Genomic DNA, 16859 nt, shown 5'->3' on the forward strand with positions numbered 1-16859 from the left:
TAATTACATATTATTATATGTCATATTGTTCTTATTTCATGAGAAAATGAATGGCGAAAACCGCGCATCGATATCTCAAACTGTTTCAAAGTGATTCTCATTTAAAGATACTAATAAATCATACAAAAATGAAATAAATGAGTACATTAAAACTCTAACAGATCAACCTTTTCTGTTGAAAGTATTGAATATAGGAGTATATATATGTTACTGTAAAGGTGCATACAGATATACGCGCCGCGAACATGAGCAATTCACTTTCAATCAGCTGACTATATCTGTATTTTTACAGAAATGGTAAGATACAGATATAAAAAGCTTGGCATCAGCTGATTAGAAGTGAATTGCTCATGTTCGCGGCACGTAAATCTGTACGCACCTTTAGGCCCGGTTTCCGAGCTCGGGATTCAGCTAAGTTCTAGACTTTAAACAGCTGGAGTCAGAAAATTGGCTTTCCGAAACAGGGCGTAGTCGCAGTCATTGTCATAGTCAAGTTTGAATTAAATTTCGTAAAACTAGAAAATTGAACACAAAATAAAATAAAGAGAAAATAGTGTAAAGTTTCAACTATTTTGAATTATTTAGGAATGTTTAATTCCGTCAGTGAAAAACGTTTCCAATTATAGAAATGAGAAAATAAAAACTGCGACTAACTTATACTGTTATAAAAACTGCGACTACGCCCCATTTTGGAAAGCAAATTTTCTGTCTCCAGCTGTTTAAAGTCTAGGACTTAGCTAAATCCCGAGCTCGGAAACCGGGCCTAAGTGTTGACTAACACTTCTTGAAAAAGTGAAATTTGATAGTTTAGATTTTCTATTCAGACTTTCATTTTTGTATGATTTATGATACTAAGCAATTAAATTTATTTTTAGTTGTAAATAAACCTAACTTTAAAACGGTTTGAGATATCGATGCTCGGTTTTCGCAATTAATTTTCTCTTGAAATTCTGCATCGAAATTATTTAATAATGATTACTTAGTTATAATGTATCATATGGCCACCTTCCCATTTGAAAAACTGAAGTTGGATTCAAAATGGCGGACCAAAATATTGAAACGGCAGAATAGTAGTTTTTTAATTCGAATAGGAACCCTGATGAAACCCTCTGGTCAAATTATCCTTGTAACATGAATATTAGCCTGCTTCCATAATTTCCATCAACTCTATATACAGAGTTGTGTATATAAGTATTTTAATTCACAGAAATAATTTCTCGCCGACCATAATTTTCATTGATGATATTTCAGAGAGAAGAATAGCCACAGGAGGGTTGTGTCGAGACTGGAGAAAAATTTGGAAGAATTGGTTGGAGAAAATATTAATCTCCAGCAACACTTTGAAAAACTTGGACGAATAATTTACAATGTCCATGCAAGAATTTCTTCTATAAAGGTGAGTGATAATTCAAAATATAATAGATCGATCAATGAGGTTTGGAAGAGCTATTGAATAGGATTAATAATCATTGAAATTTCGAGGGTAAATACAACGAGTGAATTTCTTATTCCAGTAATGAGTTTTCAACAATGCAGTAAAAATGTAAATATTAGAAACATTTTATTTACCATGTAGCTTAAAGGGAATATCTTATTTACATTCTGAATATTTTACAAAAGTTTTGATTTGGTTGGTGAGAATTGGATAGTTTTAAAAATTTATCCAGCTTCTCTTCTCTTCTATGATACTATCATTTTTTAAAGAAATTCATAACAATTCTTGTTATTACTATACTCCTATACAGTTGTCCCCCTCAATTTGATAATAACGCCTGATATGGTTTTCAGAGAACATATCTGGACAGCGAAGAAGTGGAAATGCCTGACCAAGAACAATTATTTCAATTATCTTGCAATGAAAGCATGGATTCCTATTTCGGTTCTATTTCTCAAATTATAGAGGACACTTTCGATGCATTGATCAATAAATTATCGCAACAGTAAATTAGTAGCCAGTAAGAGGAAATTGCCTTTCGATATTCAAATTGCAACTTGAAATTATAGAAATAGTTAACAACTTTACTACTAGCCAAAGAGTTTCTAATAGTTTTATAGTCTAGTCCAGTTGCAGTTTGCCAATTTTTCATAGTCATTAGAGTACAAATTTTAATACTCAAATTAGGCTTATGCAGTATGAAACGTTTTTTTTTTTTGTAATTTACTGACTGTACTTATAATAATCAATTTTGTGTTTTTGTAATTTACAGTACTTATAATAATTAATTTTGTGTCTTTGTAATTTTCTGTAATTTTGTGTCCAATCTCATGTAAAACATGTTTCCGTTTATTTTATAGAATGTAGAAATTTAGCATTTAAAAAATCGTCAACAAGATATTTTTATTTAATTTTATGTCAACAGACAACTAAATAATATCCTTGCAATTTCTTAATTGCGCGTAACATCCTTGACAATCGAAAAAAGTTATTATCCACCAGACAGTGTTCACAGAATATAATTTACAATTTCAAGTAAAAAGCACTTCTTATTTATTCGTTTGTCTTTGTAATAGTCAATTTATTCTTCATTGCCGTTTCTCAAGTAGAAAATCCAGTCAATACCAAGTTCTTCACAACTGATAACAAGTTTTCCAGTAATAGGTATTTGTGGATGAATATTTTTCACAGTTTGCTCATTTTGAATCTTCAAACCAATCGCTAATTCGAGATGCTGGAAACGAGTTTTCATCACATGAATATTCGAGATAATATATTGATATCAATTTATAAGCTATAATATAATAAAGGAAAGAACTGGTTTATAATCGTATGGGATAGGAAATTTACGAAAGACCAATCATACGTCTAAACTACTGGACTGATTAATTTTAAATTTTGCATATTGTTTCTTCATTTACCGAGGATGGTTATAGGCCTATTTTGAATTTTTGAAGATTTATATAATAAATATTTTTGAATTCTTCAAGAAAATACAATAACTAATTTCGGATGTTCAATCCATTTTCAAGGTTTTCTTAACTTGAAAATGGATTGAAATTTTAATAAAAACTTGAAAATTGATTGAACATCTGAAACTATTGTATTTTATATAAAAAAACGTTTAAAAAAGAACACTGAGTGATTATTTTCAACTATAATTAATAAGTAATTGTAAGAATAAACTCCTCTGGTTGTAATTCATTGGCAATCACATAAATTATGATTATTACCTCACTTGGTTTGATATTTTGTTTTGAGGTCCGAACAATGAAGTTCTCATTGTCAATAGTCCATGTGAATGCTTGACGGGAACCAAAAACATTTTTTACAAGCACTAGTGTGTTTTTGTTAGAACTTATAAATAGCGGCCCTTTGGGAGCAGGTTTGGTACAGTAAGCAGTCACAGGGAACCTGGAAAAATCAGAGTTCCAATAGGAATATGAGAGAAGCAATTTTATTATAACTATCCAGTCAATATTTTACTGATTAATTCTCATTTTATTTGATACTAACAGCCTGTTCACATGACAGCAATTTACGCTCGGTTGTCGCGCGGTTGACCAACCGAGCGGTTGCTAGGTATAGGGAAACACATGGTGCCGTACACATGCAACGCTCGGTTTGAGTAGTCGCCGGCGAATCGCCGTGGCAAACCGCTCGGTTGCCGGGCGATTCGATATACTAGAGCAGGCATGAGAGCGTACACATGTCTTCAGTCAACCGAGCGGTTTCGAGCAGAGCAGTTCACATAGTGTACATTCTATTACAATTTCAGTTCAATTACAATATTTATTCTTTTACTATTTTCAATTCAGTTAGTAAGTTAGTTTGTAGAGGATCATATTTCATAGTAGGGTAAACTAGCCCACGTTAGGACACTAAAATTCAAACAGCTATAACTTGGACAAATAAAAAAAAATTTCATTTTTTAATTTTATATTGATTGTATTTGCTTACACTTTCATGGCAACTGCATTGATTGTCAATTGATTTTTTATTGTTGAAACAATTTTTTAAAAGTATAACATATAAACTCAATTATAAACTCAATCTCCCCCAGTAAAACATAATCTTTTAGGTTATTTGGGTACATAATGAGCTATTTTTGGTCATTTTTTTGTAAATTGAATAGCTTTCTCAAAAATTGACATTTTCAGAAAATTTTGGTTTTATTCAATCAACGATACCATGCAGAATTCATCTTCCAAATCTCTTACCGTATTTGAAATTTTCTGTTCGAAAAATTTAAACTTTAGGCGCTCATATCTCAAAAAGTAATGATCCGAAAAAATGTTTTTCTGAGAAAACTTTTCCATTTTGATAGCTTGATGATATAAAAATCGAAAAACTTTGAAAATTATCACCAGTAGAAAGTTTAATTTCAGCCTTTGCCTAGTATTAACCTAGGGCAAACCGCTCATGAATCGCTGTCATGTGTACGAGGCATGTGTAGCGACTTGCCAACCGCGCGACAACCGAGCGTAAGTCGCTGTCATGTGAACAAGCTCTAAGTGTCGCTTTCTCCAACACAGTTGATACTTACATTCTAGTTAAAACAAACCATCAGCTGACTAAATTGAAACATGACCATAAATTGATTAAACGGTTTTAATAGTTGAAACCAAGGTACCTAGAATACAATTTATTCTATTGGTTGAAACAACTTTGGAGAAAGCGACCCTGAATGAGCTACAGTATGGGTAATAGGGTACCAAAAAAGTATCATCTTTAATGGGCTAGAAGCAGGCCATCTTTAACGACCCCAAATGGGATAAAGTTATAAGTACTAAAAAGGTATTATCTTTAATAGGCTGGAAGTGAGTACATCTTTTTCTGAAAGTATTTATAAAAAATCATTTCAAGTAACTCTTCTAATACAAAAACCGGGTTAAAGAAATGAGACGGGGCCGCCGAAAACAATGGATGGACAGGTATAAGTTCTAGAAACCCTTCAATGGTCACCTATTGTTATTGAATTTCGACATTTTCGTGGTCTATTGTTAAGGTTTCCACTCCGAGCAATATATTGGAGGACCAGTGTGGTTACTTGAAGGCACTTTCAGCTGTAAACCAGTGGTAGCATACAGTGATTGGATAAACACACACATTACTATCGATGACAAGTACACATTTAGTCAAACGTACGTGGTGTGTAAAGCTCACATCGAGTTTTGGACGTACATTTGTTAGCCGTCCTTATAAATTCTACGAGATTGAATGGGACTTGACAACACATCATATGTTTGCTAAGTTGTGTTCAATCTGATAAAATTTTAAAGGACGCCAAAAAATCGTAGGTCAATAAGTATTGAATTGTATGTAATCAAGTTGGTCTTGCAGCAGTTGGTATATAGTTTGTGAGCAAGTTGAGTTCATCAAATGAGCCATTGGGAATAATTGACCGAGCGAAGTGAGGTCTAAGATTCAAGTCGACGGTTTGGCGTTTCTCTTAATGTTTAAATGTTTATATGTTGCGCATTTACGGCGAAACGCGGTAATAGATTTTCATGAAATTTGACAGGTATGTTCCTTTTTTGATTGCGCGTCGACGTATATACAAGGTTTTTGGAAATTTTGCATTTCAAGGATGATGTAAAAGGAAAAGGAGCCTCCTTCATACGCCAATATTAAAGTAAAAATCAGACTATACAATTATTCATCATAAATCAGCTGAGAAGTGATTACACAGATGTGTGGAGAAGCCAGTCTATTGCTGTATGTCCATATGGTCTATAGTTTCAATCAGGTACTTGTGGATGAGAATACTGCGTGAGGTCTACTGTTCACAGAGCTACTAGTACAATAATTACAAGTACTTGATCACTGATTAACATTCAATAATTATTGCAGAAAATACAAATAACAGATGTAAGATGCAAAGTAATAGATAAGTTGGCGTTACCGGCTACCAGCTAGAATTGCCTTCAAGAAAGCACACGGGGCCACTAATGAGAATAATGAAGCGGAATCAGAGGACAATAAAGAATGCTAGTCGAGAGTTAGAGGATGCACCTTTTTGGGACAATAGCCCAGTGCACAGGTAGCGCAGCCCCGTCTAATTTATTTTACCCCAAAAACCAAAAGAATTAATGGATGTAATATGCACCACTTATCCAATTGTCACAACTTGTTTCAAGTATCACTGTATAGATTATGATGATAATAATAATATCGAGTGACCTGGCTGGCTCAGGTCTGGTGTCAGAGTATGGTGCAGTTTTTGATGAATAACCAAAGCTGTGGCTTGTGAGCTATGATGAATTGCCACAAGTAAAATAATTAGAGAAATTGAATAAGAATTCTATTTTTCCCACAGATACCGTGAAAAGTGACCATTTCTGCACTGATTGCAGGCTGCAAAGAATTTTTTTTCCGTTCTAGTGCGCAAAGTATTACTTTGTGTACTCCAGATTTGCAGCATGACAACGCAAAATAGTTAGTAGGTTATATGGAGCACCAGTGCAGGAAAATAAAAATTAAGTTGGTAACAATGTCTGTGGTTAGATAAGAATCATCAATTCATATTTATGACTTCATATTTATGATAAAATCCCAATCTAGAAATCCAAAACAATAATAATGTTTATCTAAATCATAATTAAATAATAACTTCTCATCATTTAATAATAAATAATGTTTCTTTTCTATTGACAGTAATAATTATTTCAACTCCAAGCAATGAGAATGTAGCAAACACACATTATGAAATTCGAATTTTCAGGTTAAATAATTACCGTTCGAAATCCATGTCAATAAAATTAATAGAATAACATTCGAATATACTGCAATAAAATTTTCTGTTTTCTATGTTATTTTATAAATATTTTTTAATTTACTTATTGTATTTTTCGGTAATTTTAGTTAAGCATAAGTCTAAATATCTGAATACTGTTTTTAGCTAAATGAAACGAAGTTAGGTACGATTGTTCCCGCTAGGTCGCGCGCTTGTCGGTTCAGCCATCCCAATGAGCTGTTGGCGTGTATTTTGAATGCGAATTTTTTGTTCTATCTGTATTTTTTCTGATTCTTGAATGAATAAAAATGAGAACTTTGGCTGAGAATTTTCAACTACAATTGGATTATTAATTTTCAAATGAATTAAGGTTGTTATTAATATATTGGATGCACCTGACAAAGTATTTGAATCTATTTTATATAATATAGTATTCAATCATGTAAAACACGTCATATCACCTTTCCAACATGGTTTCATGCCCCTAAGGTCTACTGTAAGTAATCTGTTAACATTTACTCAATTTGTCTCTTCTAAATTAGATAGTCAGGATCGGGTAGACGTGATTTATCTCGATTTCAGTAAAGCTTTCAATTCAGTTAATTTTGAAGTTTTATTGGAAAAGTTAGTTACTTATGGCTTTTCAACTGATTTGATCAAATTTTTCCGCAGCTACCTATTTGATAGATTTTCACACATACATTTCAATAGCTACAAATCTGCTGACTATGCAAATACATCAGGTGTCCCTCAGGGATCGAATCTTGGGCCTCTTTTGTTTTTACTCTTAATAAACGATCTTCCCGATTGCATTATTGCATCCAGGATCCTAGTGTTTGCAGATGATGTAAAATTGTATAAATTAATAAGGAGTGTTGAAGATTGTGCTCAGTTACAACAGGATCTTGATAGAGTCCATCTATGGTGTCATAGAAATAAACTAAAATTAAATATCTCAAAAACCAAGTTTATGGTTTACACGAGACAGAGGAATTATGATCGCTACGCTTACTCATTAGCAGGCATCAATCTAGAGTATGTCAATAGCATTCGAGATCTTGGAGTGTTGATGGACTCGACTCTTGATTTTAAAGACCAATTTAATCACGTTCTTAGCAGTGCTAATAGGCTACTTGGTTTTATACTTCGTAATTCAAAACCTTTTACTAGTTGTGATGTAAGTATAAAACTGTTTAATGCACTGGTACGGAGTAAACTTGAGTATGCATCTATGGTGTGGGGTCCTGCTAATGTAACTGATAGCTACGAAATTGAGAAGATTCAAAATAGATTTCTAAGACACCTTTTCATCAAGAAATTCCGTATGTTCTGTCCATTCAATTTCCCAACTAGTGAATTGAGATCCTTATTTAATATCCGGTCATTGCAGGTGCGGAGATCATTGAATGCCCTATTGCTGTTATATAATATCTTGAATCATAACGTCCATTTACCATATTTTATCAGCCTAATTAATTTCAGTGTACCATATGCAAGACCTAGAAGGAATATATTGTTTGAGATTCCCTTTGCTAGAACAAACCATCATTACAACTCATTCCTTTATAAAACCTTACGACTGTTTAATAGCTTGAATGAACACATTGATCCTTTTTCGAACTCATTCAATGAATATAAGAAACATTGTGAACTGAATCTATCATAAGACGCTCGTTTTTGAGATGATTTGTTTTGTAAACTCTGGCTGGAACTCTCCTAGTTTAAGACTTTTCTTTTTCTGTTTACTTAGCTTTTTTTTATTAGTTATTATTTTCTTTCTCGTAATCTTTAAATAGTTTTTTTTTAATTGTATTTTCCTCTAGAATCTTTGGAAAGGATTGTTTTACTTTCATTCTTTTCACATTTTTCTTTATAATAATGAAATTAATTTGATTATTCTGAGTAAATGCTTTTTTTACATTTTTCTTTATATGAATGTAATTAATTTGATTATTTCAACTGTGTAAGTGCTTTTTTTCTTTATTTACTTTATTTCAAAATGTATATAAGTTGAATTGTTGTTTCATTTAATTGTGTAAATAAGGCTCTTTATGGATCTCTGTGAGCCTTTGTATGTAAAGAAAATGAATAAATAAATAAATAAATATCAGCATCACACACACAAACATTTGATGGATTTCAGCCATCATTTTACCCATAATTACCTACTTTTCATATTCAATGGTAACTGTAGGAAAAATTTAATGTGAAATACGTGCGCAAAGTTCCTCTGCTGCACTCAAGAAACAATTCCGCCCTCGCCTATGGCTCGGGCGTAAACATTTCTTTCGGTGCAGCAAACTGTCACTTTGCACACTAGTTGCACAAATAACTATAAACTACCGTATTAGTTATATAGAAATGATATAAATAATAGAATATGACGTAAAGCAGAGAACGCTACTGACCTGAAAATGCCTGCCGATTTAGAGCTGACTTCGAGTTGGGTCTTAATTTTTCCAATACACTCAGGCTCAAACTCCAATTGCAGGTGCACTTTTTGACCCGGTTTAGCAACAACATCTTTCTCACATTTGAAATATGGATGTGAGTTCTGCCAATAGATCATTTGATTAAGCAAAGAAACAGAAATAATATGAAAGCAAAAATAGCATAGATTATACAGAGTGTCCCACCAAGGTTGTAACAGTCGTTGACCATAGACTCTACTCGAAACTTCTGACAAAAAGTGATCAGTAAAACTTTTTCCTATCGACCTTAGTTTTCGAGATATATAGATTTTTCGATATTCTCAGAATATGCCTATTTCCGGTCATTAAATACTCAATAACTCGAAAACTACTGGTCGAATCTCAATTTCAAGGGTATTTTGGAAATAGAAAAACATTTCAAACAAGATTAATGTAATTTTATTTGTTGTAAGATATTTTGTAGTTTTCTATTAGAGATTAAACTTGAAAAATGCTATTCTTCAAATTCAAAGTGAAATTTCAAACCGATTTTTCTCGGGTTTTCTCCGGGTAATTATAGTGGTTTCAATATTTCAAAAACTTCTTCATTTCATAAGCTTTCGAATGTGTATAAATTCGAAAAGGCAAGTTCCATGATAAAGTGTTAAAAACTGCTAATATCTGGAATGAACACCTTCAAAATGAGGAAATTCACAAACAGCATGCATCAAATGGTGATGCTAGGGTGAAATCACTGAAGAATAGCATTTTCCAAGTTTAATCTCTGATAAAAAACTACGAAATATCTTACAACAAATAAAATTACATTAATCTTGTTTGAAATGTTTTTCTCTTTCCAACAATACCCTTAAAATTGAAATTCGACCAGTAGTTTTCGACTTATTGAGTATTTAATGACCGGAAGTAGGCATATTCTGAGAATATCGAAAAATCTATATAACTCGAAAACTAAGGCCGATAGGAAAAAAAGTTTACTGAACATTTTTTGTCAGAAATGTCGAGTAGAATCTATGATCAACGGCTGTTACAACCTTGGTGGGGCACCCTGTATATACAACACAAGGTGAAAAAGTATGCATCGATTAAATTGAGAAAGATTATCTATTGTGGGCAATACAGTGTATTACATTTATTTGAATAAAAATAACATTAAATTCATTTTTTATGAATCCTATCGAAATACAGTTTCAAATAGTATCTATCTTTGATAGCAATAATTTGTAAAAGTAGATTATCATCTATATTGAAATTAATAGTAATAATAATATCGAGAAGCCTGGCTGGCTCAGGTTTGGTATCAGAGTTTACAGGTCGCACCTGATCAATTTCAAGGCCTCTGACATGACCTAACGACTGTTATTAGGCAGTCGGGACCGACGATTCAATGTGTCCATCCGAAACACGGGAGTGGCCCGAGAAAAATATCTTGTCCGGGGCGGGATTCGAACCCGGGCCTTCTAATTATAACATTAACATTTATATATGTTAATATTGTAATATATTCTCTCTTTTAATACCTTGTAGCTGAAATTGCAAGTTTCATTGGAATGGTTCATCACAGGCAAAGACAATCTAACAGAGCTACCGATTTCTGTTGTGATAGTAACAGCTTCCTCAGATAATGGTTCGTTTGCTGACAAAATCAACGAATAGACGAATTCTCCAAGTTCAGGACTATGAATTTTCAGAGTACAGATTCTTTCGTTCTCGATAAAAAGTGGAAAGTACCTCACAGCTATTCTGGCCTGCAAAAGAAAACCATGTGCATTATTAAGGCCCGTATGGAAATACTCGATTTAAAGTCAGAAGTTCTTTTAAACCCCGTATGAAACCCACTATGATAAATGTAACCATATCTACAAGTAAACGTGGTTTAGTAAACGTAGTGTTAACATAATGTGGCCCCTAGATTGCAGAATAAATTGTTTCAAATGAACTGCTTGCTTGTTGAATCAACCCTAGGAAAGAAGTGATCGTTCATTTCTGGAACTGATTTCACAAGGTTGCTTTTCGTGGATTAGCGTGGGTCTACTTTGCGGCGGGCCTAATTCTCTATATTACAGTATTTCAGCTGGCATTGAAAAATCATCATCAAGGAATAAATAGTTAACTCACGTAGTCAGTAATTTTGTCTTGATTTTGATGATTATCTGGGAAGCTGGGGATGTTTTCTACAATTAAGTACAGTACAGTAGAACCTCGAAAGCTCGGAGTAACTAACTGGTACAAGAAAATCTGGGTTAACCGGTGAATGGGGGAAACATACAAGAAATAAATGAACTACTAAACAAATCGAAGACTTCTCTATTTAGAAAACACAGTACTTTCACAATCACATAATTTTTACACATTGCAATGTAAACAAAAACTAAACTAAGAATGTTTCGACCACAGTTAAAAATCGATCCGGGTAAAGCTGTGATGGGGACACATAGCACCGGTCCGATCATACTGCCGGACGACTGTATGACAGCGGAATAGACAACGAACTCGGATGCGGCAAGCCTCACTAGTTCTTCATATGACCTGTTCTATGGTCCACGTTATAATGGCAGTGGAGAAGGATAGGAAATCAACGTTGCCGATCCTCTGTCTTGTGAACTGTCCATTCTCGTTTAAAATAATCAATTATATTCTATTAAGCAAGAAATTGTATTTTTCAATAATATCATAATGAAGATGAAATATTTTGTTAATTAATTTCTCATTGTTAAAAGACGATCTGGCAACAGAGCAAAGCGAGGAAGAGATAGCGCTATCCGCTTTGTTGAATGATAGACAAGGATAGCAATACCATTGCCAATCAAATACTGCCATTATAACGTGGATGTCACTATACCTCACCCACTGGAAAATTGGACAGGAGTCGGATCGGAACGCTGTATAACAAGTGTGTCCGGACTTCCGACTTCCGAGTCAGGAGGATACGGATTAAAAATGTTCTACTGTATTATGATTTACTTTTATAACTTCTAAAACCGATTTTAGAACTTCTACACCTTCGACGCAGTTTAAAATTAAATTTTTCTGAGATTTGATGGAGCTTGATCAAGAACAATTAATATAGGTACCTTAATATTCAGTAGCATTTATGAGTAAATATAGGCTACGGTATATTAAAAAATACTTTTGGTAGAAAAATATTATTTATTTAAAGATAAATTTCTATAATATCTATTGATTGAATTTACACAGGATATGAGTGAACATACCTCATCACCAGCATTGAAGCTTACAGGTTCTGTATGGATAGAATCAATCGCTTCCGCTAAACGAAAGGACGCAGAACTTGGAAGTTTCCTGACAAGAGTTATTTCTAAGTAGACGTCCTGTCGCACCTTTGTTGTGAGTGAGAACCTCTCAAGAACAGGACAAGGCTCGAATCTTATCGAAACTGAATACCAAATGTATTCTGATGACGTATCGTTATGAAAGGCAATCTGAAACACATACATTTTTATTGTGATTTCAAACTTATGCTATCAAGGTTTCAAGTTTTTAGTTCATCTAGTCTTCAGTTTATCAAGTTTTCAGTTTGTACAGCTCTCATTTTGTCGAGTTTTCAGTTTAGCAAGGTTTCAATACGTCATGTTTTTAGTTTGTCGATATCAGTTCATCAAATTCTCAGTTTAGCAATACGTTTCGATACGTAATGTTTTCAGTTTCTTGTTTTCATGTTTTTAAAGTTTACTGTTCACTCTCTCTCTCTCTGATTAGCTTTTTACTTTCCTTGCCCTATTACCATAGGGCAAGGTAAGTATTGCTTTCCGAAAAAAATTAAGGTACCCAAATTTCTATACGTTTCAAGGTCCTCTGAATCTAAAAAAGAGGTTTTTGGGTATTGGTCTGTATGTGTGTGTGTGTGTGTGTGTGTGTGTGTCTCATCACCCAATTAACGGAATGACTTGATATTTGGAACTTGAGGTCCTCACACTATAAGGATCCGACACGAACAATTTCGATCAAATGAAATTCAAGATGGCGGCTAAAATGGCGAAAATGTTGTCAAAAACAGGGTTTTTCGCGATTTTCTCGAATACGGCTCCAACGATTTTGATCAGATTTATACTTGGAATAGTCATTGATAAGCTCCATCAACTGGCACAAGTCCCATATCTGTAGAAATTTCAGGAGCTCCGCCCCATCTATGCAAAGTTCGATTTTGGATTCCCAATTATCACGCTCCAGATACAATCTAAACAAAAAAGTTTAAGTGGAAAAGATTGAGCATGAAAATCTCTACAATTAATGTTCAGAAACATTTTCACCTAAAATTGAAAATAAGCTTGAAATTTTAGAGAATGTGATTATTCAATTGCAAACTGTTGGCAACTGTTGATTCTATTAAATCATTCACTATGAAGAGATAGCAGATCTCGTGTGTATCCAGCGTTATTGTCCTGTCACCAGCTGGCTATGATCTTTGAATAGTAGACTCGAGATGCGCGTGTACACTAGCGTTAGGTGGTCAATTTTCATAACGGCAAGGAAAGTTGTGTGAGTGCGCCACACCAGATTTTTATCTATTGGTATTTTATCTTTTTACCATGAAGATAGGTTAGTTGGTTGATTTCTAACATTTTACAAGTCAGCAATGTGATAAGTACTTTCCTTGAAAGGTCGTAGATAAAATTAATAGTGTATACAACAGTTTTATATGGTCTTTAAAGCACTCGTGAAATTTTCAAGACACGCGTTTGCTCGCTACGCTCGCTCTCTTGTGTCTTAACTATATATCTAACCCGAGCGTTAAAGACTCTCATTATAAAACTGTTGTATAAACTACTAATTTTCAAAGAGAGAAACGCATAAGCAATAATAGAACTAATAATCATGTTTATATTCAATTATTACATAGATTTTAAAAAGACGAAGAACAAATTCTTGTTTAATTCTCATCAACCACCTTTTTCATATCATACTCATGACTATAGTGAGGTCCACGTTATAATGGCAGTGTTTGCTTAGCAATAGTACCTACTGCAATCCTTGACTTTCATTCAACAAAGCGGATATCTCTTTCTCGCTTTGCTCTGAAACCATACCGTTTTTCAACAAAGTAGAAATATAATTAACAAAATATTTTATATTGATTATGAAAATTCTGATATTGAAAAATATCATTTCTTGCTTGATAAAATATAATTGATTATTTTAATCGAGAATGAACAGTTAATATTACATGAATAAACCTGTATCAGCTATCGTCTATAGAAGGCATTAACAAGACAGAGGATCGGCAACGTTGTTCTCCTATCTTTCTCCACTGCCATTATAACGTGGACCTCACTATAGCAATATTTTATTACAATTCTAGTGGAGATACTCACTTCATATTGGACAGAACATTCCTGGTAACAAAATATGTTCATAGTGTAAGGTCTTTTCTGCAAACTTCCAACTTCGGTCAGTGGATTACTATCCATTGTGCAAATTGGCTCAGCAATTGAGCTTTTAACAAGTTTGATTTCCTTTCTGAAACTGAATGAATAACTCAATTTGAATTACATCGTAGGTTCCTAGGTCTTAAAATGAGTAAAATCTCATGAATAAATATGAATATTGAATGAAAAAGACTAAGAAATTGTCAAAAAACCACAAATTTATTGATACTTGGAAATTTATTTACAAGCATCAATAAATCTGTGTTTTTTTTGACAATTTTCATTTTAATTTTTCATTCAATATGAATAATTACCACAATATCAACTTCTCAACTACACAAAAAGTAAAAAAAAAAAATGAAAACAATATATTTGTGTTTGATCAGAAAAATATGAATACGGTACCGTATGAATTCAAAATAGAAAGAATAACATTATATGGCAGGCCTACGCAAATTATGAACAGAAGGCATAGTAGAAGTTGCTGATGATCAATCTTGAATTATAAGAACAACGAATAGGAAAGCAATAGAAATTTCAATATTGGTTCCAAAATAAAAGTAATTTATTACAGTAGATTTTTATATTACTTTACCTGTGTCTGAGCAAATTAAATATTCTATTTATAAGATGAGTTTGTAATTTATTTCTCACTCCAGCGTTACTCAAAGGCTGGTCGCATATTGAGACGCGACATGAGCGAGTGCCACGACTAGCCTGCTAGACGAACTAATATCATATTATTCATGATCATATATTTATTACAATATTTATACTGATACGAGGCTGGCAAGTGTGACCTGACGATGAAGTTGATAATACTATGACATATTTGATTGTTGGATGTTTTCATGAACGGACGCCCTAAATTAGCTGATGATATCTTATCGCTGTCAATGTAATAATAGTTCAATTCTCTCTGCAGCGCCTCTATGAAGTTTTCAAAGTTTAATGTTATTAATTGTTTTTTCTCTCTCTCATCTGTTTGATCGAGTTAATTTAACAGTTCCGATCATGAATGTATGAGAGGGTTGTTGCAAGGTGCATCATATTATGTGCATCATCGCCCGAAGGAGAAGCGCCTCCCAACTGTTTGGCGTTTACATCCTACATTTAGTACGTCTGTCAAAAGATGTTGGATGAGGGCTGATTCTAAATGCCGACATTTCAATATTATTGAAATAAAACCATAAAACATCATCAGAGTAAAGACAAAATTTCTTGCACACAGTGCAAGTCAATTTACCATTGTTTATTGTTTTTGAAGGGACGGATTCAAGGATCCAAAGGTTCAAAGAACCCCACACGTCAACCGAAGCTTATTGTGTTCCCAAGTAGTATGTTAGTTAGGCAAACCAATACCTATGTCCTTTACAAGAACCAGGGGTTTTTCCCTATACTAACATCACCTGGTTGTAATCCTTGTCGCAATCCAGTGTGATATGCTTGGCAGTCTCTTCAGACTGATTAGTCCTCGAGACCTACTTTGAGTTCCACTCCTGGCCATTTTGTAGGTCCTTCCGCTGAGAAAGGGGACGCCAAACTGCCTCTAGGGCGCCCGGCGCCCGGCCACCTTCAACTCAGCCTCTTGACCCACATTTGTGCCTGGAGTTTCACCCATCTCTGGTTTTGGGTTTTTCTTTTTGCCCCTCCGAAACTGCCCTGATGGGGCAGATCCCGTGGGTTTGAAGGCAAGGCCACTTCTGGAGTTGCCTTGAGGTCCATTCTAGTCGCCTCCTACGACAAGCATGGATGCTGTGGGTGAATTCTGGTTTTCAACACATTCTTGAGTACGATAATCAATTCAATGCTCCCCCAACCCACAGGGGGCCAATTTACCATGGACAGTGCATTAGTGCTGATTTGGAGATTCTAAGAGCCAGAATCATGGTGTTGTCAGCGTTATGTCACTAAAATACGGATCCAACGTAACGGAAGTGTAGACAAAACACCGGTGAAGAATATTGTTCTGACATCAGAAATCCTACACAATAAACACAACTTCGCTGCACTGCTTGAAGTATATATCTGATTTAACGAGTGAGATGTTGGGAGGACAATCACGGTTAGAGCAATCTCTTTAACATGCTTGGATAAACTCGAGTTTTTCTGAAATATTAACGATGCAGGAGAAAATAATGAAGACTCAACAAGACATTATATAATTATCACAGCTGCAACACAACATCTTGAAGAAATTGAAAAAATATAGTGTATATGTAGACATTTGAGACTCATGAGCTTTATATGTGTTGTGTATCTGCCATATGCTAAATAAATAAAGCTGCAAAAAGTCCAAAAATAGTGTCGACTTGCCGAATAATAAAGTGGACACTCTTGATCAGTATGGGAGGAAAAATACACTCGAGATA

The 16859-nt window shown here is 34.0% G+C and overlaps 2 protein-coding genes across 4 annotated transcripts in view; one reads left to right on the plus strand and one right to left on the minus strand.

The window, feature by feature from the left end:
* The window catches only part of LOC111059132 (ankyrin repeat domain-containing protein 26-like), a 14906-nt gene extending 12434 nt beyond the window's left edge, over window positions 1-2472 (plus strand). The window contains exons 7-8 of one of the 2 annotated variants that reach the window (XM_039429428.1): window positions 1252-1396; window positions 1789-2472. In XM_039429428.1, coding sequence (XP_039285362.1) covers window positions 1252-1396; window positions 1789-1944 — 301 coding nt within the window. In that variant the 3' untranslated portion in view covers window positions 1945-2472. The remainder of the gene's footprint in view (window positions 1-1251; window positions 1397-1788) is intronic. The other variant, XM_039429435.1, reaches the window with a different exon arrangement.
* LOC111059348 (hydrocephalus-inducing protein) overlaps window positions 2327-16859 on the minus strand; it is a 27693-nt gene continuing 13160 nt past the window's right edge. For both annotated transcript variants that reach the window (XM_039429414.1, XM_039429420.1), the window contains 6 exons: window positions 14434-14584; window positions 12316-12543; window positions 10621-10848; window positions 9080-9225; window positions 3169-3349; window positions 2327-2669 (listed from right to left, as the gene is read on the minus strand). In XM_039429414.1, coding sequence (XP_039285348.1) covers window positions 2517-2669; window positions 3169-3349; window positions 9080-9225; window positions 10621-10848; window positions 12316-12543; window positions 14434-14584 — 1087 coding nt within the window. In that variant the 3' untranslated portion in view covers window positions 2327-2516. The remainder of the gene's footprint in view (window positions 2670-3168; window positions 3350-9079; window positions 9226-10620; window positions 10849-12315; window positions 12544-14433; window positions 14585-16859) is intronic.

The sequence above is a fragment of the Nilaparvata lugens genome, chromosome 1 (genome assembly GCF_014356525.2).
Source record: "Nilaparvata lugens isolate BPH chromosome 1, ASM1435652v1, whole genome shotgun sequence".
NCBI classification, from domain to species: Eukaryota; Metazoa; Arthropoda; class Insecta; order Hemiptera; family Delphacidae; genus Nilaparvata; species Nilaparvata lugens.